This window comes from Triturus cristatus, chromosome 4_2, assembly GCF_964204655.1.
Source record: "Triturus cristatus chromosome 4_2, aTriCri1.1, whole genome shotgun sequence".
Taxonomy (NCBI): Eukaryota; Metazoa; Chordata; class Amphibia; order Caudata; family Salamandridae; genus Triturus; species Triturus cristatus.
Window position 1 is genome coordinate 559,713,863 of NC_140586.1, and position 27,374 is coordinate 559,741,236.

General features: G+C 46.8%; 1 protein-coding gene across 3 annotated transcripts in view; it reads right to left on the reverse strand.

The window, feature by feature from the left end:
* Window positions 1-27,374, reverse strand: part of DIPK1A (divergent protein kinase domain 1A) — a 440,304-nt gene that overhangs the window by 181,718 nt on the left and 231,212 nt on the right. For 2 of the 3 annotated variants that reach the window (XM_085602195.1, XM_085602196.1), the window contains exon 3: window positions 3,677-3,811. In XM_085602195.1, the coding sequence (XP_085458321.1) occupies window positions 3,677-3,811 (135 nt within the window). Of the gene's footprint in view, window positions 1-3,676; window positions 3,812-4,007; window positions 4,129-27,374 lie in introns of those variants that run through there. The other variant, XM_085602194.1, reaches the window with a different exon arrangement.

Here is a 27,374-nt window from a genome sequence, read left to right on the forward strand (position 1 = left end):
GGGGGGATTGTGCACTCTGCAGAGATGCGTTGTCCGGTACCTTGATAAATACTGCATTATAAAGCACAATAGTCCAGTAACTTTGAGTAACATTAGTAGTATGTAAAAACAATTTACAGTGGGGTCTTAGCACACGGTGCAGTTTTCCATAATGCCTCAGCTACAACACATTTCCATGAAGCAGCATTTAGCACTCTGCTCAGCAATAGCCCAATACAGGCATCAGTCAAATTTCGAAGTCAGAATTCCAAGGATGCAAAATGTAAAAAATAAAATAAACAGGGGATACCATATGCCTGAAGGTTCCCACAGTTTCGCATAAAAGTTGCTATTGGCACATCTTGTAGTTTCTAGAATTGTCCCCAACTAGCACATTATGCCTCTTTGGCAATGCCCAGGTACAACGCTTGGCATTTTTTTTTTTTATGCCCCATCCATTACTTTACATTTTTGTATAATTCTGCTGCCAGTTAACTCTCTAATCTTCCACAATGCTACCCGTATTCACCCTTTGTCAAATGTCTAACATCCCAGTTATAACACTTGCAGTTTTGTGTAATACTGCAGACTTCGTATTTTGCCGAGTTCCATGAAGCTTCTAGTATACACACTTCACAAAGTTCATAAGACTTTTTTTTTAGCACAGTGCATAGTCATTGCCTGACTCTGGTTAAGAGCCAATAATTATATTGGCTCTTATTTCCTCTTCAGACAAAGTACTCCAATGAGTCTACCTGATTTACGATTTTCATTTCTCCTGCTTTAACATTATTTAATTCGGTTTTAAACTATAATACAATTCTTTTAATGTTGGGATGTTTAATAATTTAACCTTTGTAAACACTAGTATGTTGTCCTGAAACCAACATACACGTTTCTCAATGTCTTTTAACATCTCTAATTATAATATGGTGGAACACAGAGGAAGCGGATGCCAGTCGAAAGGCATCCTTTTAAAAAGGCACAGACTCTCCACACTTAGAAACGCTGTAAGCGATATAGATTCAGGATGAAGGTAAATTGGATGATATGCTGATCACACAACCAGCGCTGAGTACTTGTTATCACCTCCCAACAGTACTATCAACACATTCATTTTGAGCAAAGGACGTGTAAGAGTCAAAATATTAGTTAGTACACATCCTACAACTGCCATTCCCTTCGTGAGCCAGTACAATAGGAGAAACACACTTCAAAGGTCAACGGCTTCCATTAGAAAACCCCTCACAGGCATTTCAACATATCTCACCTACTTGAACCTGCTTTCCTTCGCCTCAAGATGTCTCATGCCATCTCTATCTGCTAGAACTTCTCCTACCACTGACGCTTTTCCATTTACTCCCACACACTTACTTTGACCCAGAATTGTGTCTGTCCTTACACACATGAGCAAAATGCATTTTCCACACACACTCAGAGAATGATATTCATCGTGCAAGATAACATTTTGATGAAGCTTGGTGCAACACACACTCTTCCTTTTAACATTCAGAAATCTGCCTTTTTTCACTCGTCACATCTGTTTTTTCCTGCTCCACAGCGCAAACTTCCAACTCTCTTCTCATCTAGTCACTGAAAACCACTGTGACCCCACTCAGTGAATATTTTCAGTTTTACTAATAACAATAACCTCATTCAAAAAAGGATCTCCCTTTACCCACAATAAATAACAGATTTCTTACTTTTAAAATGAATCATAATTTGATTCTGTAAGCACTCCCTATTAAAAACGTCTAAAATTACAAGTGGAGGTCTGACTCTCTCAATGCACCCACAAACTCTTGTAAACCACCCCCTCATGTTCAACCGGAGCAGCTCTAAAAACTGACTAGGGCCTGAATATGTTTGCCCTACAGATCTTCAAATATGTCCTAATAATGTTCTCTTTCTGCTTGGGCCCATCTCTACAGCATCTGTCACCAACAAGCATTAAATACATCCTCCCGTTTCATCAGTGGTACCCTAAACGAGGGTGCCTTTCAGTTTGGTAGTTCCATCTGCTGCATGTTGTCCCTCGGTGAAGCCAGCTTGATTTCAGTTTAATTGAAATTGAAATTAAACCGATTCTCTAAAATGTCGGAAGCACCACATTGACAAATCTGAGGAGTTACAATTAAAGTATAACAACATATCGCACAATTGTCATGATTGCCTGTGCTCAAGTGCCGCACTAGTGTTCATTGCCTTAATATGGGCATTATTTATTCTCCTCATGGGATTCATGTGACTGATCTGTAGGAATTGATGAACAGGGACTCCAGTGGATGCCTTACTTTATACAATTCAGATATTAAGCCCATATTTCATAAAACCAAAATGTTCAATATAATAGAGCTTTGATAAAGCAGGAGTTGACATGCGAAACACGTGTCTCCGGCTGAATGCTGGAAGACATGAGAATGGAATTCTAGTCTGAAAGGAACCTGTAAGGTCTGAAATAAGAATGTATAGATGGATAATGTATGTGAAGAATATAGTCCAACTGTATGGCACACAAGTATTTTCGATATATTAAATGGATGTTCTGTAAATAGACTGGACTTTTCAAGTGTGATATGTTGTCATAAAAACTGTTTCATTACTCCGCTCTTTCAATGTGGTGCTTCTGAGATTTTAGAGTTTGTTACATTTTGGCACAAGTGGGTACTTGGTGATGTTAGTTGTGCGCCCTTCTGCCGGGCTGAATCACCTTCCTCCCCAGTTTTTGATATTAAATTCCAGCAATGCTTTGTATACCAATTTCTAGCAGGCTTTACTGATATGCTAAGAAACAGAGTTCAAAGACCAGTAGCACACAGCACTGGCATAGAATATCCTCAATTTAGACCTTTCTTAGTCCTGCCTGGTTCTACTGGCAAACTTATGCCTATGCTAAGCCCTTGCAACATTAGCCACCAGTGTCTTCCACACCGGAAATCAGAGGGTGGGTCAGTCCTGCTGCGGAAAATGATAAACCAGAAGCAAGTGGGCAACATGACATTCTACGCCCGATTGGTTACTCCTGTTGTCTCAGTTAGTGTCAAAGTAGAAAAAAAACAGCTATCCAAATTGAGGGGGAAAGTGTATTTACAAGAACAAGAGTTAGCTGGGACACCAGCTGCCCGGGAGAGGAGATCAGAAACTGACAAAGAGAACCCCTCCCCCCTCAAACCCCTATTCTATTGGTACATAGAAATCAATACAGCATTCCGCAATAACACAGTAGAGAACACAGAGAACATGTGACAGGACCCTGGGGGAGGGATAGGGGTGAGAGATTTTGGAAAATATATAATCAGGGCATGAAATAGAAACATCCTTCTCGAATAATTAATTGCAAGATCGAAGAAAGAAATGCTGTAAATACACTGTTTCTGCATGAAACATTTTTCAGCGGGTCACATCAACAGTCGGTGCCATGCCATGTCTCTGGCATGTATATGTAGAATAAATATGACGAATTAGTTACAACACTACAGCACACACTTTGCACCGTGTTCTCTTAGGACACACTGAGTGCAATAAACTCACTGCTAGAAGTTGCTACTGCAGACGGACACAGGCTGGTTTAAATTTAAGGAGATAGTCAGTCATCTGATTTATTATTTGTGTAAAGCACTACGACAAAGACAAACACCTCAGAAGTTAAACTTTGCAATGGGAAATGACTCAGATTTTAAAGTAAATGAATACTTACGATAAGTTTCTTACACTCATGCCCTCGGCAGAGCTCGGTGTAGGTTGAGTACTGAACATATATAATCCAACTGCCAATGAATACAGCCAGCCACGAGAAGAAGAGATACTTCACCCGCATGTACGACCAGCGAGCCTGCGTGAGAAGAACATAACATGACTGAGTACCAGGGAGGTCGGGCAGCATGGCGTCCGTTAAAATGTTAATATCACTACAAGGTTTCATTCACTAAAATGAAAAATAGCAGAAACGAAAAAGACATCCACAAATCGGCCATCGGTCATCGCATCGCACAATACTCCTTTAACTACGAAATTATGTGCCTACACACCCGCAGCGCCATCACAGCTGCCTCATTTTCAGTTAGGTTTCTGTCACCAGACAAACGACCACAAACAACACACGGCAATGATCCTCTCCGCCGCACCTCTGTCACTGTTACATTTTGCTGAGTTAACTGAATACACGTCGTAATGCAAGTTCGGTCATGAACAAGACACGTGAGCGCTGCCCTGGGCCACAGGGGCCTGGCCACAGAGTGCGAGGAAGCGTGTCCTCAGGGGCTGCAAAACAACTGATGCGGAACACGTTTTTAAAGACAAGCTTGGCGTTAACTCATACGGATGCCGCAGTTGGTAACCCATTTAAAAAATGGGAAAAATAAGGTTTTATCTTTTAGGAATAAAGAAGTTAACAGTTATGCCAGACGACCATCTCGTGCGTACTCGCCAAATAAACAGCTTCAACATATCATCAGGGAAGTGGTCGAAGTGGGGGAAAAAGGTAGGTAGGGGGAGAATAACCCGATGTTGGGATCAGTGGGCGGAGTCAGAGGTGTGGCCAGAATGCGCAAAACATTCACTTTTTAGGTCTCGCCTGAGCCAGCGCTTTAGCGCTGCTCTGGCGAGAGCTATAGAAATCGGGGATTTGGAAGTGCAAACGAGTGCTTTTCAGGCCCCCAACTATGTGCGCCGGGCGCGCGCACCATTTGGCAGCCTGCGTGTACATTTCGCAGGCGCTTTGATGTTCTCAGTGAGCCGCGCGGCCACTGCGAACATCAAAGCGCCCACGAAATGATTACTTTCACTTTAGCGGCCGCACAAGTGAAACATACCCTCTAATTCTTCTTTGAGCCACACCTAACCAACCCTTTCATCCTTACAATCTAACGTTCGCACCTACTTGGCAGACAAGGGAACATTAGCACCCCATCTCTACCTCACGTACATGTTTTTTTAACTAAGGCCATGTGCTATACTTTTGTGATTTAAAATAGGGTTCCCTTTTTTAAAAACTATTTCGGTACTTATATGCACTTTATACTGTAGTATAATCCTACACACTTCACGGCTTATTAACATGCATCCAGGCGTAATTAATTATTGTTTACATTGCTTTGCCGCGCAATACAAAAGGAGCATTTTGAATCCTCCTTTACCAGCATTGCAAGTCTTATCACATCAGCCTGCGTTACACATAATTGGCACCATCCCACGCATGCTACAATTTCTAAGAGCAGCCTCTGGTGTTCCTGGTGTGCATCTCTTCTCTGTTCACTGTCAGTGCACATCATTTGCAGTTCACTTTAGTGCGCTTTCTTTATGTACACTTTTTAGTGTAGTCTAAACATACACACTTCAAGGCCTCCTAAAATGCACACTGCCGCCGTTATTTATTTAATCCCTTACTTTTTCGCACGCCTTCTCTGGACATGGAACTTTTATAACATCAACTTGCATAATATGTGTTACACATAATTGGCACCATCGCAGGCGTGCTACAATTTATATGGACAGACTCATGTTTCTTAATGTGCATCTTTTCAGTGTTGACTATAAGTGCACTTCACGTGCGGGACACTTAATGTGCTTCCTATATGTACACTTTTTAGTGGAGTCTAAACTTACGCACTTCACAGCCTACTTACATGCGCACTGCCACCCTTATTTATTACATCGGTTTTCCGTACAGAACAAACAAAGCATTTGAAAGTTAATTTTTCCGGATATGCAAGCCTTATCGCACCCACCTGCAAAACATGTTTTACGCAAAACTCATCAACCCAGGCGCGCTGCAATGTTTGTGGGCTGTCTCTGGTGTTCACTGTGCATTTCTCTACCGTTAACTGTACGTGCACCTCCACTGCAGTTCACTTCAGTGCGCTTCCTGTATGTGCACTTTTTAGTATAATACAATCCTACGCACTACATACTCCTAATATACAAACTAGCTGTACATGCTACTACCATAGCTTGTATAAGCGCCAGCCTTCAACATGTTGCGGATTAAACATCGAAGTGGTGCCTTCCCTTATTTAGACATTTTGGCAAAGCAGCTACTTTAACCGCACTGCTGGCTTCTGAGGCCCATCTTCTTTCTTTCAGTTCGCTAGGCTGCAGTGTAAGCTCGTACAGTTAGTGTTAATTTCTTTATATACAGGAATAGAATACTGCATGCATTTAAAATAGTGACTACACTTACAGGCTCATATACATCATTGTTTCACACACGCTACTTTGAAGAGCACTTTGCATTACTTTTTAAATTGCGCACTAAATGTCACTGCGCTTGCAAGTGTGAGATCGATATCACTGTAGATATAGGTGTGATATCACTATTACTGCAGATGTAAGTGTGGAATATCTATTATAGCAAATATTGGTGTGAAATTGCCATCACTGCAGATATTGGTGTGAGATCACTATTGCTGCAGATATAGGCCTGACATCACGATCACTGCAAATATAGGTGTCAAATCACAACAAGCATTGGCATAGCCAATAGGTCTCGCCTTTGGGACCCTATAAGTGTTTAGCCATGCAAAAGTTGCATAACTAAATACTTACAAGGTCCCAAAAGCGAGACCTATTGGCTATGCCAATGCTCGTTTAGTATTTGGCATTTCACTGATCAGTTGCAGCTTAATATGTTATTAAATTCAACCAATACATACACATTATTCAAGTTTTTTTTAAAAACATCTGTTTATTGAATTTTACATAATAATTGCGATATATAGCCAAGAGTGTTCTGTCGAATTTACAAACATTTCAATATTTGGGTGTTAGGCACATGCCGAAACAAGATAGGTAGCGGAGTAAAAACCAAATAACATAAAGAAGCATACGTTGTTCGAGCAATGCTGCTTCTTACAAGAAATCAATGCTTGACAATGTATCTGACAAGGGTGGGGGTCAAGTCAGTTTTTACATCATCCACGTATCACATTCCAATAGCTAATCATATACGTAAAACATTTTCTTCACGTGCCTCTTTGGCAACAAGAGCGTCTATCGGTAAAGAGCAGGTTATGTGTGTATCTGTCAGGCGAGCATTGTACACTTTCTATATATATATCAATGTTAATGTAAAGGCCAGCCGAACGCCGCTAAGTGAGGTTACTGTCCCACGTCTTTGCATGGGACTCAGCTCTGGGTTGATTTTGTTTATGGCGATGAGGGGGCTCGAGAGGATGCAGGGGAGTTGTAATCTTCAACTATATCTTTTGCCTCCCATTCTCGCACTACCTCAGACCACAAATCCGCTATAGGGCGGCGTCTCATTCCTTTGCTATCCTCTTCTATTAATGCTCGTTCTTCCGATCGGGCCCAAGCTGTGACATCTTTTTCCAGCGCAGTATGCCAGAGCCACTGGGGGGCTTCCATCTAAGGGCTATTCTCCTTCTAGCCAACACTAGAGCTAGGTCTATTAACAGTGGCGGCTCGCCGAGTGAGTGCTGCGGTGAGGGGAAGGGGCAGGGTGGGGGGTAGTAAACTCCGGCATGCGGCTGAACGGAGTTAAGTAAATAAATAAATAACACAATTTACAACGCCAACTCGGCGATGCAGCACGCGCAATGTAAATTGTTTTATTTTTTTACTTGACTTGGTTGCGCCGCATACCGGAGTTAACTACCCCCCACCCTGCCACTCACCCACCCCGCCCCACTGCCCTGCAGCACTTCCTCGGTGAGCCGCCACTGTCTATGAATCGATTCTCTACTTTATTAGGTTAAGGCCTAGGGAACAGACCCAATACGCATGCGTCCATTGTGTAAGAGATAGTGCGAGTTAGGACTGTGTGTAGTGACTCAAGGACGTGGTGCCAGTAGTCAGAGAGGGATAGACGGCTCCATACCATGAGTTTCAAGTCAACGGCAGGCTGTGCACAGTGCAGGTATTGTTTGTCGGTGCTGCCCCATATTATGTTAAGTCTGTGTGGTGTGAGATAGGTCATGTGTAGGATGTCGAATTGGGTGGATTTGAAACTAGCATTTCTAGAAATCGTCTTGGGTAGTCTCAGCACTCGTTTCCATTCTGTCTCAGCGATGGTGCGTTCTATGGTTAGTTCCCATTTCTGTCTCAGTGCGGGTAATTGGTTCTCAACCATCTCTTGCAGGGCCCGATAGAGCCATTTAATTGGATGTCTTGCCCATCCCAGTGTGATCATGGCATGCAAGAGCCCATGTGTGTCGGGTTCATGTGTTCCTACTCCCCATAGAGACTGTACGTTTTTCGCATCCAGTGGTAGTTCAAGAATTGCCCGGGAGGCAGATCAGACTGAGAAATCAAATCTTTCAAGGGTATCAGTGCTCCCTCTAGGTAGAGGTCCCCCGTTCTCGATAGGCCCGCAGTCTTCCACTCCCTCAGTTGGTTTGCAGTAAAGGAGGAGGAGGTATTGACATCTCCTCCCCGCAGTCCCACCAAGGGGAGGTCTGGTGAGTACAGTGTGATCTCTGGCGTTCGAATAATGCTCCTGCGCCAGCATCTGAGGGCTACTGTGGCCAGAGTGCCCTGAGATCGAACCTGCCTCCTAGGAAGCATCAATCGGGCCAGTAGTTTCCCTTTCAGGTCAGTACAGGGCGGGTAATCAAAGGACTCCAACCCGATCCCCTCCAGCCACTGTGCCAACCACTGTAGTTGGGCAACCAGGTAATAGGACTCAAAATCCGGGGACCCCAATCCCCCGTTTTCTGGAAATGTCTGGGAGATGGCTAGCGACTCCCTATTGCGGCCCCCATACCAGATCAAGTCTTTCAGTAGCATGTTTAGTTCTTTGAACCAAGCCCTCGGGATGACCACAGGTAGGTTTGCAAAGAAATAAAGTAGGCGCGGTAGCATAACCATTTTATAGAGCACAACCCTTGACATAATTGGGAGTTTGAGGGCGCGCCAGAATGCTACTGCTGATTTAAATGAGTGAAGAGCTGGGTTCAGGTTACCGTCCAGTAAGTCACTTTGGTCATGGAATATTTGGATACCTAAATATCGGAAAGACCAGGGTGACCACTTGGTGCCCATCGGGAGCATCAGGGGGCAGGAAGTTGCGTGGCACAGGGGGAAAATATGTGTCTTATGGCCGTTCACCTTTAGTCCTGTTTTCAGTTTCTATTTTTGGTCAATTCTGGTGGGGGTTTTTCAGTGTTTTCAAGCGATTTTAATACATTAAAAATACAGTGGTTATCAGTGGTTACACATTTTCACGCCAATAAAAACAACAGAAACAGTGTTTTTCTGGTGTTTAAGGAACGTTTTGCTTTTATTATTGTTTGCTTTCTGCACTGATAGCGCATGGTATATAGACAGTGTACGTATAGGGTATATGAGGTTCAAATAGATTTTTGCAAATTAAACTTATTGTAGTACACCATACAGTATTTATTCAGAGAGTCTTTGGTCATGTGCGCTCGCTCTTTCCTTCCCATGTAAACTTCTGTGAAAAGTCCCTCTCAACATTGGCACTTGAGAAGGGCAACGCCAAAACAGCCAGTACACAATTTATTAACTCTGGCCACTAACATAGCTTTCCATGCCAATACTGGTGCACTTGAAAATTGCGATTCTCAAGGCAGGTTCTGCAACAATTGCATTGAGCTGGGCGCTTATGCCCTCAGAGTTATTGAAGCACTCAAAAATGAAGCAGCACTTTTGAAACTACAGAGGAAATTCCCCTTTAAGGAAGGGATCTAGAACTTGTACAGAGTACCACAGTGAGGTTTCATTGACTTTAAATGCATTGGTGGTGAAGGGACATTTCTATGCATCATTGCAAGCCATTTCTCATAGATTGTAAAATAAAAGTTCCTGAATTGCTCTTCAAACATTGCTTTGCTTACCAAGTGGCAAGCACTCTAACATGGAACATGTTGCAGTGTCAAATTCACTAAAGGTGTCGCCCAGCCTACTCTCCAGGAGATGTATTACATCTACACCAATTATGCTGAATACTTGGCAGACAAGGATGTTTTCAGACTTAATTTTTTTCATATGTCCACTACAGCAGTTATGTTTTCCTGTAAAAATCTAAGAATGCAGTAGAGAGTACTTTTTTCACCTAATTATCAATATGTGACTAAAGATTCTCACATTTCTAGCCTTTGTCATCATCACTCAGCACAAATTCTGTAAATGGTTGCCACATGAATAATATAGCATTCATAGCCCCTTGGACTGAGAACCATCAGCGAAGATAAATATTTGGGATGACTCTTTCTTTGATGCCACACAAAGCATGAAATGATAAATATTTGCGTTTTAGTTCCTGTGCATAGGAAAACAGTGCACCAGAATGGACTAAAAAGTCAATAGCATTCCTCATTAACTCTGAAGATTGTAAAGATGCTTTTAGCATACCATCTAACAAGTGGCAAGGATCTCTTACAGGGAAGCACTTCAGCTCAGGTATCAATTTTGACATGTCATCACACAAAATGTTCATATACATAGCGGATGCAAAAACAACAGTTGATGGACAGAATGCAGAACAATGTCATACATTCACCCCAGTACAGAGATCTGGGCCTAAATCCATCGTTTTTTTGCTCACCATGCCATTCCAGTTTGAACCCAGCCATATGCAACTCAGTCTTGACCCTGCGCCTCATGGGAAAAGTCCAGCCCGAACTCCCAAGCCAGGTCCTCCCTGGACTGGAACCAAGCATCCTAGGACCGGTTTCGGGGTTTCACCCCTCTTCAGCCAGGATAGCTTGATTCCAGTGGCATGGAGAGCACGGGACTCACGTCTGAGCATACCAGTCCCACTCGGGGTGACAAATGCAAAAACAACAGTTGATGGACAGAATGCAGAACAATGTCATACATTCACCCCAGTACAGAGATCTGGGCCTAAATCCATCGTTTTTTTGCTCACCATGCCACTCCAGTTTGAACCCAGCCATATGCAAATCAGTCTTGACCCTGTGCCTCATGGGAACAGTCCAGCCCGAACTGCCAAGCCAAGTCCTCAAGCTATCCTGGCTGAAGAGGGGTGAAACCCCGAAACCGGTCCTAGGATGCTTGTTTCCGGTCCAGGGAGGACCTGGCTTGGCAGTTCGGGCTGGACTGTTCCCATGAGGCACAGGGTCAAGACTGATTTGCATATAGCCAGGCCTAAACTGGGGTGGCATGGTGAGCAAAAGAATGATGGATTTAACCCAGATCTCTTGACTGGGGGGGAATGTTTTGATTTGTTCTGCATTACGTCCATCAAATGTGTGTCTTTTGCTTTCTCGCCCTAAGTGCGCCAGGTATGCTCAGACATGAGTCCTGGGCTCACTGTGCCACTGGAATCAAGCTATCCTGGCTGAAGAGGGGTGAAACTCCGAAACCGGTCCTAGGATGCTTGTTTCCGGTCCAGGGAGGACCTGGCCTGGCAGTTCGGGCTGGACTGTTCCCATGAGGCACAGGGTCAAGACTGATTTGCATATAGCCAGGTCTAAACTGGGGTGGTATGGTGAGCAAAAGAATGATGGATCTAACCCAGATCTCTTGACTTGGGGTGAATGTTTTGATTTGTTCTGCTACCGTCCATCAAATGTTTGTCTTTTGCTTTCTCGCCCTAAGTGCGCCAGGTATGCTCAGACGGAGTCCTGGGCTCACTGTGCCACTGGAATCAAGCTATCCTGGCTGAAGAGGGGTGAAACCCCGAAACCAGTCCTAGGATGCTTGTTTCAGTCCAGGGAGGACCTGGCTTGGCAGTTCGGGCTGGACTGTTCGCATGAGGCACAGGGTCAAGACTGATTTGCATATAGCCAGGTCTAAACTGGGGTGGCATGGTGAGCAAAAGAATTATGGATTTAACCCAGATCTCTTGACTGGGGGTGAATGTTTTGATTTGTTCTGCATTCCGTCCATCAAGTGTGTCTTTTGCTTTCTTGCCTTAAGTGCGCCAGGTATGCTCAGACGTGAGTCCTGGGCTCACTGTGCCACTGGAATCAAGCTATTCTGGCTGAAGAGGGGTGAAACCCCGAAACCGGACATAGGATGCTTGTTTCCGGTCCAGGGAGGACCTGGCTTGGCAGTTCGGGCTGGAATGTTCCCATGAGGCACAGGGTCAAGACTGATTTGCATATAGCCAGGTCTAAACTGGGGTGGTATGGTGAGCAAAAGAATGATGGATTTAACCCAGATCTCTTGACTGGGGGTGAATGTTTTGATTTGTTCTGCATTCCATCCATCAATTGTGTGTCTTTTGCTTTCTCGCCCTAAGTGCGCCAGGTATGCTCAGACGTGAGTCCTGGGCTCACTGTGCCACTGGAATCAAGCTATCCTGGCTGAAGAGGGATGAAACCCCGAAACCGGTCCTAGGATGCTTGTTTCCGATCCAGGGAGGACCTGGCTTGGCAGTTCGGGCTGGACTGTTCCCATGAGGCATAGGGTCAAGACTGATTTGCATATAGCCAGGTCTAAACTGGGGTGGCATGGCGAGCAAAAGAATGATGGATTTAACCCAGATCTCTTGACTGGGGGTGAATGTTTTGATTTGTTCTGCATTCCGTCCATCAAATGTATGTCTTTTGCATATACATAGCTGAATCACTGCAAATACGAACAATATCACTGCAATCTTTGTTGAACTTGGAAAGAACCTTTTTTGCAGAGCATTCCAAGTGACACAGCGTTCCATGTTTTCCAAAAGTCTGGTGTCATGTTTTCACCACTATCCGAGATGCTTGATCATAGCGCTCTTTTCACATATACTTTTCACTATACCTCGCATTGAATGTTCAAAGCCTGAGGTGTTGGCAATTCACCTACTATCAATACTGACTCACTAGAAACTGGGGGCTGGTGTATTACAGGTTTTTACCCACTCTCTGTGGGTAAATGTGATAACACATATTAGGAAAGATTCTTTTGAAACCAACCAAGAAAAAATGACTCTTTTACTCTCTTTTTCCTTTCTTTGGCATTTAGTTTGTGGTTGTGCAGGTGTTTTTTCACTGTTTAAATGTTTTCACTGGTGAGTGTTATTTCTCTTTCAGTGGGGTTTTATCAGTTGTTTTAGGTTTAAACCTAAAACCAGACAGCCTAGGTATAGTCATTTAAGATATCTATTTCAGCTGTTATGCCCTCGTCGCCGTTCAGCAAGTACAGAAGGATGCCATCTGTGTAGAGGGAAATCACAAATTCCCTCCCGTCTAGTGTCAGACCGAGACGTCGTGCTCTGCTCTGAACTGCACAACCAGTGGCTCCATAGCTAGTGCAAACATGAGGGGCAAGAGGGGGCATCCCTGTTGGGTTCCTCTATGTATCTCGTAGGAGGGTGAGATTGTACCCCCGTCTTAACCCTGGCTAATGGGAGAGTGTAGAGTAGCTCCACTCACTTGATCCAGCACTCCCCCAATCTTAGGGCATGCATTACCTGCAGCAGAAAATCCCACTGCAGGGAGCCGAAAGCTTTTTTGAAGTCCACTCCCATGACCGCCGTGTCCGGGAGGTCTCAGTGGAACATTACATAGTATAGCCACCTAAGACTGCCCGATGTGGATCTGGTTGGTATGAACCCGTTTTGATCTGTGTGGACTGGTGTACTCATGTGCGGGAGCAGCCTATTGGCTAATATTTTGCTCAGTATTTTGAAACCCATGTTTAACATGGATAATGGTCTGAATTCTGTGACTTTAGGGGAGTCTGTTTTGGTCTTACGGATAGGTAATACCAGGGTCTCCCTGGTTGTTGTCGGCAAGTGGCCACGGTCTAATGAGTAGGGATACAGCTTCACGAGGTGGGGTGAAAGCTGGTCGCTGTATGTCGCATAAAATTAGTCAGTAAGGCCATCTGGGCCTGGGGTCTTCCCTTTTGCCATGTCCTTAATCGCTGCTCTGATTTTGTGTATGTTTATAGCTTATAGCATCCCCCAAGTCTTTCTGGTCCGCAATGTCAGTGGTTTGTGAGGGGATCTTGTCTAGGTAGTCCCGGATTTGAGTCTCCTGTATGTTTGGTGGGTGTTCATATAATGACCTATAATAATGTAGGAAACGAGTATTTATGGTTTATGGGTAATAGGTCACGGTGCCATCTTCGAACTGCAGCTTGGTTATGGATGACCCTCTGGTATCTCATTGAATCAGCCACACCAGCAGTCTGCCTGATTTCCCACCCTCAATGTGTTATTTCTTCCGATATTCCTTACTATCTAGAGTTCCCAGTCTGTGCAGCTCCTTATTATAGGTGCTCTTGGCTCAGGATAGTTGTGTGTGTATCTACCGGAGGTCCCAGCCTAAGCTCAAGCGTGTGGATCCCAGTGTCTTATTTCCAGAGTTCGTTCACGATCTCCCTTCTAGCTCCTACCGCCTTCCCCATGCATTGTCCCTGGATAACCGCTTTGAAAGAGTCCCACTCCACCAGCGAAGAGCTGGTCTTTCCCTGATTGTTGGAGAAGTAGTCAGTTATGGAGAGTTGCAGAGACTGTCGGAAGCATGCGTCCTCCAACATATTGGCGTCTAAGCGCCAAGTCAGAATGGCTGGTACTTCAGGGGTAAGGGAGGCACCAGGAGTAAAGGGCTGTGGTCAGACAGTGTACGTCCCAGATATTCCGGGTTGGACATGTGCATGCTGATGTGGGAAGAGCAGAGAAACATGTCCAGTCTAGTATGTAAATTATATAAGGGGGCATAGAATGAGTAATCCCTGACCTGGTCATGATGCAGTCTCCACACGTCCACTAAATCCCAGTGCTTTATCCAGGTTCTAAGAGCTTTCGCATTGGAGTTGTCTACTGCACCATGTAATGGTGGCGTAGACCTGTCCATGGTGGTGTCTACTACAGTTATAGTCCCCACCCAATACCACGTCCTGTGTGGCCATCCCTGCAAGAGGATTAGAGAGTGTACGAAGAAACTGTTGTTGCTCCTGCTTATGGGCATATATACTACCCATCGTTATCTCCTTGCCCAATAGCCTCCCCATAATTAGCACGTATCTGTCCTCGGGATCAATTAGGGTTTGTGTTGCGTCAAAGGGTGTTCTAGGGCGCATCCACACCAGGACTCCCCGGTAGAAACAAGAGTATGACGTAGCATATAGTTGTCCCCTTCAGCGTTACCGGAGGCGTTGCCCTTCCTTGCGAGTCAGGTGGGTCTCTTGGAAAATGACTATTTGCGCCCCCCTGTGCCTAATGTAGCTGAGTATGTTGTGGTGTTTTGCTGCTGAGCCCATGCCTCTAACGTTCCCGGTGAGGAATTTTATTCCTCTAGAGCCTATGTTTGTGCCTGCCATGTATGCGTAGTATCGTGAACTGCCTGCCATAACCTATTACGAATATATATCGTTACCTGAGCACTCATACATATTTTGAAAAACCCAACACCCCAACCCAAGGGCAGCAGCGCAACCGCTACTTGCCCAAACTTACGAATCAAACAGTACATGAGCTCAGAACGCCGCCTTCAAACCACTAGGCGAAACCTTCTAGTGGGGGTTCGGTTGGGGCAGGAGCACATCGTCCCGGCTCCATCACGTGGTTGTGCCCTCAAGCGGCAGTGCTCACTCCATAATCCACATCTATAGGCTATGGCGCTCCCATCTTCGGGTCCAATGGCAGTCCTTCTGTTACATGGATTCTCAGAGGACATGGGATACATGCCAGTGCAAGGGATGATCCAGAGATCTGCCTTAGCTACGTGATATCATCCACTAGTCGTGAAGTGAGCTTCGGCAGTAGGGGGTCAGTGTTAAGGGAGTCCCCGGATTCAGCCGATGCATCAGAAGATTCAGCCGATGCATCAGAAGATACAGCTGATGGCCCCGACGTTTGGCTCGGGTGCATGAGCGAGATGATTTGAGCCACCGCCTGCAGCGCCGCCTGTCTGTCTTGGTAGGTTTGCGAGGCTGTGAACTTACGTGCTTGAGTTGCTTTGCGGCCGCACTTAGGTCTACTTCTGCGTTGTTGTAGCCCTGTCTCTGTATGTAGTAGTTTCTTAGGTAGCGAGCACATACGGGCCATGTTCACAGGAGTGCCTGAGGAGCGTGTCGCTGTCTCTGAAATGGAGAAGTCTAGCAATTACCGGCAGGGGAGGGATCTTCTGGGGCAGGCGGCCGACCCGGCACTCTATGCACTCTATGTGCCCTATCCAGGGGGAAGATCTGAGACAAAAGTTCCGGGGCCACCACAGAGCGTAGTCAATTTTCCAGGAATTCCCCCATGTTGGCTTCTTCCGCCCGCTCCAGTACCCCTATAAGTCTGACATTATTTCTGAGATTGTGTCCTTCTGCGTCTTCCGCTCACCGTTCAAGGATTGCCCCTCTCTTGGAAAGGTTGGAGAAAGGCGGGGCCGGTATCGGCCCTGCCGCAGATATGGCGGGGCACTGACCCCCTCCCCCCCCCCTTCGCCTGCTCGCCCGGCCCGGCGCGTTTCATCGCATCAGTATGACGCGGTGGGCGCGTCGCGACGGGGATTGGCTGGTGGGGGCGAACCCTCGGCCCGGAAGCGATAAAGGCGCTTCCGGGTCGAGGGGGGGGGGGGGCAGGGGGCAGGCCAGTTAGAACTGGCCTGCCCCCAGTAGGAATGATAAAAGGCCGGGTAGCGCGGGACTCGGACTCTTTGTCCTGCGCTCTCAGGCATACGGCACGCAGCCTTTTGGTCTTGTGTAAGGCGCGCGCACGCGCCGATAAGGTATTGGAGAAGGGGGGGGGGCGGGGGGCTGGTGCAGCGAGGTGAGCGCTCGACAGAGTGACGGTGGCCTAATGGTTAAGATCTGAGACTCTGATTCTCAAGGATACACGTTCAATTCTCACTGACTCTGTTCAGGTAGATTTAAAGGATTGCCCAATGTGTATTGTGGCAGAACGGTGGAGTCGGTGTGGGTCTTATTATTTAAATAGTTAGCTGGGGTTTTGAGGGACGGTTTATCCGTCAGTTGGAGCGCAGGCACTTATAAGAGCTGATCTCGTGGCGCAACGGTAGTGCGTCTGACTCCAGATCAGAATAGGGAGGCACTGTGGATAGGGGTGAAGGTCTGAGACACTTCTTTAGCAAAGGCTACGGTTAGAATTTTCAATTTTGCAGTGATTCTGTGCAGGTTGATCTTTTATTCACAGGGTTACAGGTTCTCACCATTGATTCAGTCTAGGGTGATAGTTTGTAAGGTGTGGGAATAACACTGTGGTTTAATATTGCAGCGAAGCCTATTCTAACTTGTTTTTCATCGTAGGAATACTGTGAGAGTGCGCATCACGCTAGACGAAGGGGGTGTGACTGACGGTGTCACAGCGAGGGTGCACAGGCAGGTCTGCACTTTACTGCTTCTGTGGGCCGCGGGGCTAAGAGTTCGCTCGCCTTACCACCCAGGTTAGCTGGTGTGGTGCGGTCCCAGTTGCGTGGTGCTTGTGGCCAGCTTGTGTACTCCCAACGTCAGGTAAGGGCCCGTTGTGTCCCAGTAAAGGAGCGAGTAGCAGTGTATTCGCAAGATATTTAGTGGTCAGTGTGTGGGTTATCTGATATTTGGGCATGTCGGGTAAACGGGGAGCCAAGCGTTCCCGCATGGAGCATATTCTGGAGGCCATGATGCGCAGGATGGCGACAATGGATAGGAGATGGGGTAAGGTAGAACAAATGGGGAACAGCTTATCGGAGCTCAGGCAGAAAGTGGAGGATCAGGGCGGGCCGTCAGGCAGGCCCAAGCGGACAATAGTGCCCCCAAAGCCCAGGGGGGGAATTGGAAGCTCTCCCCAAGCGGGTTAGAAACAAGAAGGGGAAGAATCAGGACCCAAAAACAGCGCAACCTTTAGAGACACCTGATGGGGGCAGTCCTTCTAGGCTTCCTGTAGCGCCAGAGAACCCGCAAGGAATTCCTGATTTAGCGCCCAATGTTTCAGGGACACCTGTGCCAGTATCTGCACCAATTACGGTGCCTCCAGCAGCCGAACCGGTAGTACCAAGTGTCATACCAGTGTTGCCCACACCATGCCCAAGTGTCCCAGTCCTGAACCCTGTTGCCCCGGTCCCGGTTTTAGCGCCAGCGGGGGGTGGGCAGGTGCCGCTGGAATTAGCTTCTCAGATAGCGGCAGTCCTTCCTTGGTTAGGAAAGGGGGGGATGTTACCACTGTCCGTGGGCGCCAAAGAAGTAGGGGAGGACCCACTGGCGGAGGCACAACGAATGGTGGCAAGGATTATGGCGGCCCGAGCGGGGAGCCGAGCCCGGGCGCGGATAAGGCCAGTCAACGCCAACCAGCGCTGCAGGAGAGCGACAGTGGAAAAGGCAAGACGGCGGAGCCAGCGGGAGTTGGGGCAATTGGTAAGGAGCTGGCTTTGCCATTGTTGGGCGCGGGGGTGTTACCCTCCAGGAAGGAATATTTAGCACGGCATGTAGCGCGCGACGTGAAAGAATTGATTTGGTCTGGTGCGTATGTAAACATGTTTTCTTTACTGGTTGACAACAGGGAAATGGAGTATGCTAAGAGGCAGAAAGATTGGATGCTTCCCAATGAGTGGCGGGTAGAAATGTCAAGATTCAGGGTAGAGGAGACTTTGACCAATTGGATAAGGGCGTTTTCAGTGTTTATGGCCATAGTAGCTGAACGTTCACCTAATCTGCAAGCAGAAATGGCATGTTATCAGAGCAGTGTAACGATGACACATGATAAATAAGGTGGCGTGGGTTGGAAAGAATACGACATGAATTTCAGGAAGGCGAAAGAGTTAGACTCTTCACTCACATGGGACCGGGTGGATTATATCTCATGGTTTGACCAGTTTGGCCCAGGGCAGCCGGGCAATGCAGGCCAAAATTGGGGCAAGGGTTGTCGATCTGGGCTGCATGTAATCTGTGTTCCAGCTGCAGCTCAGTTAATGGGGATTCCGTTTCCTGAACTCTGTCTGCCAGCTTCCGGTGTACTGCTCGCAGCAGTCCCAGTCCCACCAAGATTGCCGCAATGTCCCCACCGAGACCGCCCCAATGTCTTTTTGTAAAGCATTTTTGGTGTCAGCAATGGCTGCAAGCACCCTGTCCAGGTGTGAGTGGAGGGAATCATTCCCGCCGGTGGGCTCGTCACCCTCTCTCTTGTGTTATGGGCGAAGGTTCCTTTGTGGCAGGCTGAGTGCCCCCCGGCTCGCTTCAGCTTAGGCATCTTGTTGGGTGGCGGATCCGGCGGCTAAGGCCACAGCAAGAGGATCCCCTTCAGGCCCTGACAGAGCGCCGGTTTATCGCTGCTGTCCCGCTTATCTGGGCTTCCCCATGGATTTGGGCGAGGTCCGTTGCAACACCTCTCCACCCACGGCAGTCTCTGATTCTGTAGCGGGCGCCGTTGGTTCCTTTGCCTCAACCTCAGCAGGCACGGCCATGGAATCCAATGGTCAGTCTTCACCGTCCCCGACCTGTTCCCAGGGCGTGCTCCTACGGGGCCTCTTTTCCCCAGTCCCAATGAAAACTATCCTGCGATGATTGTATGTCGACTGGTATCGACCACTCCTCACGACCGGTTCCAGGGAGGTCCGGGCTCTCTAGCTTGGCCTGTTATGTGTCTAGTCGCCGTTGTCGTTGAGAGGGGCCCCCGTTAATATGTCCAGCTATATCAAGCACAGAGGAACATGTCTGGGCCCAACAGCACCCACCCCGGCACCTCCTCCTCGTTCGACTCGCTCTCCTATTGTAGGTCGCCGTTTCAATTCCGGGCACCCGGCCGGCTCTTCCTCACCCTCCGGCCGTCGTGTGAGTCTGCTTCCGGGCCTAAGGTTGTCACGACCCTGTGGCTGGCACCATGCAGTTACTTCTCCCCAGCTCCAGCGCTGTCTCTCCGCACGTGTGCACCTGTTGGTCCTCTCAGGGTCCCTGCTGTCTGAAGGAGCGTCCCAGGGTCTCCCGCCGCAATCTCAGGCAGGGCTCAGTCAGCGGCACAAGGCAGGGAGCTGGTTGTCGCCTCCTATTGGAAGGCCACGGTCACCCACCCTAGCTGCAGGCGGGGACTCACAGGAGGCGCGAAGCAGTAGGCAGGCTCTCGTCCCCGGGCCGCACCCCCGAAGTCCTCTAGTGTCTGTCCCAGCCCCAGTGGAGTCCAGCAGAAGGCACTGCTCAGGAGGCAGACCACTATATCCAAGCCTGTGTCCGTGCATCCTCTTCTGTTCGCATCGGCGTCCTCCACAGCTGGACAACACCTCCAAGGTAGCGCAACCATCCCGATCTGGCGCCCTACACGCCCGACCTCGCTTACCTCAGGGCCGTGCCGGAGCCGCCATCTCCTCTGCTCTGCTCTGCTCTGTCGGGGCTCCGGGCGTGCGTCTTCTCTCCAAGTGGGGGCTGCGGAGCTAGTTGTTCGGGTGATAAGCTCAGAGGTCACTGCAGGCCACAACGTGGCCTCCAGCCCACACGGCCAGCTCGCTTGTGGTCTCAGCTGCGTTCTCCGCATCTCCACCCCGAGTCCGTACTTCAGAGTTGCACTGTGGCAATCTCGGACCACCACTGTGTTCCCCCCGGTGTAGTTTGGCGGGAGGATCGTTTTCGGCACCTCCAAAGCAGTGGATGCCGCTTTAGTGACAAGATGGTTTACAGGCCGGGGCGGAGATACGAGCTCACACATCTGCCATGCTTGGTGTCTTGGCCACACCTCCATCCTTATTCAAGGTTTAATATGAGTTATTGACATTTAAATACATTCACAAAGTGGGATATGTTTCCAATCACAGAATGTCCCAAATACTCTTAAAAGTGGAAGCACAAGCCATTTGTCTCCGAGCAATGGAGTTTCTGTCATGAGCACTTCTCCATTTTTCCACAAGAGCAGTTGAAACGTGAATGGCAAAATATCCTAGTTTGCAAATGTTTTCTATATAATTATGGCTCTGCCATATATGCCACATAATATAACATCTGCTGCATAATCTGACAATTTTAACTAATAATTTGTAGCTCAGTTACTAAAAAATGTGACTTGTGTTACTGCGAAGTGGAGGGCCCTTTGCAAAGGTTGACTGATCACCTTTCTCACTGCTGCATTTGTATGTCACACTAGTACTAATAAGGCAAAATCTTTCCAGAGACTGTTAGCATGTGTAAAAATGTCAAAATAAAGTATCAGAAAATATACTGCATTAAGCTACAGCCTTTTTTTGCTGCATAATTTGGTCAACACTGCAGCGTAAATCTGTCCTCCTTTGCTGCATAATTCCAGTGGCCCCAAAGCAGGCAGCGCATGTTAAAAGTGCTTGTGCAAGAAGCAGAGAGACAGCGAAGTTTGCAAATTTAGTTTGGTGTGCGTGCAAATCCTGCATTGCCGATCCCTGGTGAGTTGCAGCTACTACTGCTGAAACAAGGCCAATGGAGGTGGACTGGCCTCAAGGGTAGGGCTGGCTTTAGCACTGGTGGTGGCACCCTGTGCAACAATGTTTATTGTTGCCCCCAATTACCACCTCAGCCATGGATTTCCTCACTACCACCCTTTAACAGTGCCCCTCAAGTCTCCATAACCACACTCTCTCTCAGATTCATTCAATTTGATTTACAGCGCCACTCATACCAGTGTAGGATGTCAGAGCACTTTACATCACACACATTACACAGAAACAATCAACTATACATGTGTAAATCACTGTATAAGAAATGTTACATAAAACAGGAGTACTAGTTGTAGGAGTCACATGACAACCATACTAGTAGGTAGTATAGTTTAATAGTGATTGGTCTGAAGAAACACAAACTCAGAATTTAAAACATAATACCATGGTTGGGGGTTCTCTTTAATAATCAGAATTGATTTCTATCCAAATGAACACATTTTGCAAAATTTGGATAGTCAAAGACTGGGGTAAAAAAACATAACACTCTCATTTATACCTTGCAGTTTGCATGCAGCTCTTAGATGACAGTTAATAGCTCACAGTTCTATGTTAGGATTTTAACTTATAAACTGCAAGTAAGAAAAGGATCTATTTGACAAAAGCAGTAACTAACTGGCCTATTTACATTATTTGCACTTTGTGATCTGCATGGTACATGTTATATGCAGCAGGCACATCAACCCTCTGCGCTACCTTTGTATGAGCCAAAACTTCCACTGGACAAAACTCTGACCTCTCTCTAGGAAAATATTAATCACAGGAGTTATCATGACATTTTTATTGTTGCTGACACCCCCGCCCAAAGTCAGCACCCGGTGCGGTCAAACCGGTCGCACTGCCCTAGAGCTGGCCCTTCAAGGGTCCTGTGGCCTCAGTGACAGAGTCACTGTCGCTCTAGGGTATGCTGCTTCATAGCCTGTCTGCTATAATGGAGGTGAACATCAGTATGGATAGTGGTGGACAGGCCTTCAAGGTTAACACACATTTGCCACTGCTAGGGTCCATCTACTGGTGATAAGAAACCAGGGCTAGCATGGGAATGTGCTCCCTGGGAAGAGTGGTCTGGTGGACTGGTCATTAAGGCTAAACCTGGTTCCTCAGTTCCAATTTTGGCAGCTCTGACGATAGTGGCACATCCTCTCCCCCACTGAACACCATACTGCCCCACTGAAAGAAACTCGCAATTGTGCCCCGCTATAAACACATGGATGCAACTTGATTCAAATTACGCACTAGACAAGAGTATTATGCTGCCTAAAAAAAGAGTAACAACATCTTGGAAAAAGCAAACACTTATAGGGAATGCAAGATTAAGTAAAGCATGTGAAATTGTAAGCAGGAACAGCATGTTTACCATAACGGTTTTACACTCAATCAGAAATCAGTGAGTGTTTTTCTGCCTGAAAAGTTAAGGGCAGGAAGGGATCCGCTTTAATGTCCATTGCTTTTAAAAAGACCACATCTGTGAACACAGAGCCGCAGTACACATTTTGTTTACCAATCCACCCACTAACCAGGTATTGCAGTACCTCCAGGAATGGTGCACTTCCCCACCCGGGTTAAACAATGCTGTTCAAAGAAAGACAAGAAAATAAAAGTAGTGATTCATAGAAAACTCTGGCAAGTGATCCTGATGTGTTTGGGTGTGCATAAAATTAATTGGCAACTTTCCGACCACTCTGTCTTGCTTTATTTAGTTATTTATGTTTCATATTTTGAACCTTTTATTCCAGAGGCTGCACTTTGGAATAGAAAACTATAAAAAAAAAGACATTAACAGTAAAAATGATTTTTTTTTTGGATCCATTTCACAGGGGAACAAATAAACAAAAGGAGGAAAGAGAGGTTGAGAAACATTTCTTGAAGTCACGTTTTTAAGTAAGTGAGCAGGAGCTAGATAGAAAGAGAGGGAATAAGAGGAAGAAGGGGGGGGAGGGGCAGCTACCAGGGCAGAGCAGAAGTGGACACTGTGCTTGTCTTCTCTGGGCAAGAAGGAAAAGATAGAGTTCTTTTTTAGGTCTTGCCTGACCCAGCACATGCGCTGGTCTGGCGAGACTTATTGAGAGGGCTCCAAAAAGTACTACCAGGCCAGCCTAGAGCTACAGTGCATGTGCGCGGGGGCGCGCGCCTCGCTGGACCACGATTACTTTCACTTTTGCGGCCGCTTTGATGTTTGATCGCGATCGCAATCACTTTCACTTTCGCGGCCGCTTGTTTCCCCTTCCGATTTGGCATGTTTTTTAAAATAATTTATTTAAACCATCCCTACGTTCTATCCCTTGCTGGTGCCACTGAATGGATGACTCTCCCCGTCCCGTCCACTGTTTTTCCTGGGATATCGCAGGCACCTCAACCCGCTTTAAAAAATAATTCACAATCCCCCTTCACCCAGCTCCTTTATTGCTCCACACTTCAACCACAATTACGGCAACTTGGCCCTACTTCACTTAAATGGAACCCGCTCGCATCTCTTAAATTGCCCCCGCACTTCCCATCACCACTTGCAAATCTGTCATCATGCTCATAAGCTTAAAAACAAGCATTGGCATAGCCAATAGGTCTCGCTTTTGGGACCTTATAAGTGTTTAGCCATGCAACAGTTGCATAACTAAATACTTATAAGGTCCCAAAAGCGAGACCTATTGGCTATGCCAATGCTGGTCTTCTCTACCCACCCGTCCGAGCCAGAACGGCCTTAACTATAGGCCTCGGTTATTTCTCCCTTCCAGGGCTGCATTTTTAAAATAAAAAAGTAGGGGAACGAAATCTATTGGATGAAAGAAATAGGGGCACGCCATGCCTTGCCGATCCCACCTACTTTAACCACTGCATCCGGGATAGCAAGTGCTGTATGAATGATGCAAACCTTTTTCCCCTCTTTTATCCCTGTTATCCTTCTCAATCCAAATAACTGACTAACATATCCACCGCTCAAATTACTTTCATATTCCCCTATACTAACTCACCTCTAATCCTTTATGGGTTCCGGAGTAGCACGCTACCAGCCGAAAAAAATGCTTTAAAACCCATAAGGAGTAGCAAGCACTATATAAATGCAAACCTTTTTCCCTCTTCTATCCCTCCGCTTCCTTCTCAATCCAAATAACTGACTAACATATCCACCACTCAAATTACTTTCATAGTTTCACTATACTAATTCACCACTAATCTTTTATGGGTTCCGGAGTAGCGTGCTACTTGCCTAAAAACCGCTTAAACGCCTCATCAGGGGTAGTAAGCGCTATATAAATGCAATTACAATACAATACAATACAATACAATACATTAAAAAACGTCTTTAGAAACATCTCCCTGCCAGGGCAAGATGTGAGACCCGGATGCAGGTAGATTTAATCCCTGGTGCTAGGCAGCACACACAATAGCAAAGTTTGTTTACAGCAAGATGTTCATTTTAATACAACGTAGAACTGCCAAGTTTTAATCTCCAGGCAGTGCACAAAGGCACAGTCCTAGGTCTGCATCACCCAATGGCATTGCAAAACAATATGCCCTTACGTCTTCATTTAAAAAAAAATAAATATTAAGAGTTAACTGGATTCCTAGAGGCTGGAATATCAATAGCACGGAAATAACAAATTCAGCACAGAATTTTTCGTGGATAATGTAGATTTCTTTGACCACGAGTCTCCAACTTTTTTTGTAGTGAGAGCTACTTCTGAACGGTGAAAATCATTGTGAGTAAGGGTGGGCGGAGTTTGTGTAGTTGCACTACGGGGACTTACGCGGAGTTGCATAAAAACTGCATGGAATTCCGTGGAGTTCCACTCTGCCTTACCAAACAACAAAAACAATTTCCTTGTTTGCAGTGCTCGGGAACTCGGGCTGGAGCAGGCACTGCAAGGCTTCCTTATCATAATCCCTGAACTCTGTGTGCTCTGGGCTGGCTCGAGGCGCTGCCCCTGCCCTCTGTCCCAGCAGCGCTGCCCTCTGTGTCTCTGTCCCTCATGCCCGCTGCTTCATCTCCTCTCTGTGTGGCTGTCGGGTGACTCCAGCCCGCTGCTGAGGGGAGGGGCCGGAGACTGCCACTCCCCAATGCAAGGGCAGGAGAGGGACCGCAGAAGCCAGGGATGGCCAGGACTTCGTGGCAACCAGGTCCCTTGGGGAGACTCGCAGTTCCTGTGGGAGCCGAGGTCCAGCCAAACCTACTCATGATGGGTGCCGCCATGTCTGACCTGAGGCGGGCTCAAGAGTGGACGGGGACGTATTTGCCCATTCAAGCACACGGGGCAGGCTTTCGGTTTATGTAGCACGGAATGTGCATTGAACAGGTGAACTGTGTGGTTCGTCAGGTTAACGTTCCAGTTGTTAAGCATGAGGTGTTCTTTTAAAGGGGGCGGAAACAATGTTAATGGCAGCATAGACCTGGAGCAGAATGGAGTGGATGCCGGACAAACAGAGACTGAGCGTGGCGTGTGCGAGTAACAGTGGAAGGAGGATGGGAGCAAGAAGCGTCATAAAACATCTGCAAGAGTGGAAGGATTTTTCCAGGACTGAGCCAAACCCGAGAGGACGTGTGAGGTTTGGCTCAGTGAGGATGCATCTGCAATTACTCATGAAGAAGCAGAGTCCTAGGGGAAAATCTGTGTGAACATGACCACCGCTGCTCTGAACAGAGCGGTGGTCTCAGGCAAATGCTTGGCAGGGTTTGGGAGGTTTTAATGTGGTGGCCACTGTCCTAAGGGAGACACTGTGTGGATAATTAGGGGTTGGCAGCGGGGACAAACTCCGCCACGCGACGGAATCGGAGTTTTATGCCGAACTCTGCTCTCCCAGCAGAGTGTGGAGTTGGCAAAACTCTGCAAACTCTGCTGGAAAAGTGGAGTTCACCACCCAGACTTAATTAAGCTACTTGAAGGCCAAGTAGATCGCTCATTGTTACCACACACCCCCACACCCAGCTTCACTGACTTTAAGGCTAATGTCCATAGAGCCAGATACTATGGTTCAAATAAAATACTTTGACTAGGGGCACTAGGACAGGGCTGCCACATGTGTCAGTGTGAGCGTGGTCTTTGGGGATGTATGAAAATGTATGTCAATGAATGGGATATACATGTATGGGTGACTGAGAGACTGTCATTTGTACTTTTGGCATAGGATATACCTTTTGCCATATGTGGCACAGTTACATGTACAACACAAACACACAAGCATTTTTTTTAAATGTTAGCAATTTAAAGTGCAGAAACATTTTCTGCAAAAATGTTCTTAATAAGGAACATTTTTCTGCACTTTAACTTTTTACCACTTATAATAACATCTGTATTTTTCAGGTATAAATATGGCAATGTGTCTACCAGCCACTGGGAGGAAGACGCCTGCTGTGTGTAAAGGTGGCACTTTGAGATAGGAGAAAATTAAACTGATTTATTAACTTTACTTTATATGGGTTGAATAAAATCCATAATTTAAAATTTCTCCTGTTTCCAAGTGTCACATTTACAAACACCAGGTGTCTTGCTCCCATTTGTTTAAATGTATGGATTTTAAGTGATGAAACATGCTTCATAAAACATTAAGGGCCTAATTACAATGTTGGTCAAAAAGTCTCCGACCGCTGGTTGGAGTCTTACCGTTTGACAGTGTAGGTTTAAAGTCTGACCACCGCATTATAATGACGGCGGTTGGAGTTTAAACCAGCCGGGGAATCCGACTCGGTTCCGATGGGCTACTTGAGAAAAGGCCTCATAAAACCTCAAGGACGGGGTTTCCACCATCAGGAATATGATGTAACTTTCCGACAGCAGTTCCATGTCGGCCTTTCCGGCCTTTGTCGGAAAGTGTCTGTGGTGGACCCTAGCAGGGCCCTGGCCCTTTGCACGTGGCCCTGAGGTGCACCTTTGGTGGCTCTTGGGTGCACCTATGGTGCCCCACTTCACATCCCTGAACTTACGGTGCCTGTAAAACGGCGCAGGGCTGTTAAAAAACGTCAATTTTTCAATAGGAGCTTGTGCTGCGAAAGATTTTGTCCCAACGCACAAGCTCCCATTGAAAAATGGAAGTTTGCGACCGCACCATGTGTGGTAGCATCCTGATTGCAGTGTATGAACCGCCGACCTGAGGTCTGTCGGTTCCCACTCCGCAGCGATGTCAGTCGGCGGCAACTCCAAGCGACATCAGAATCGG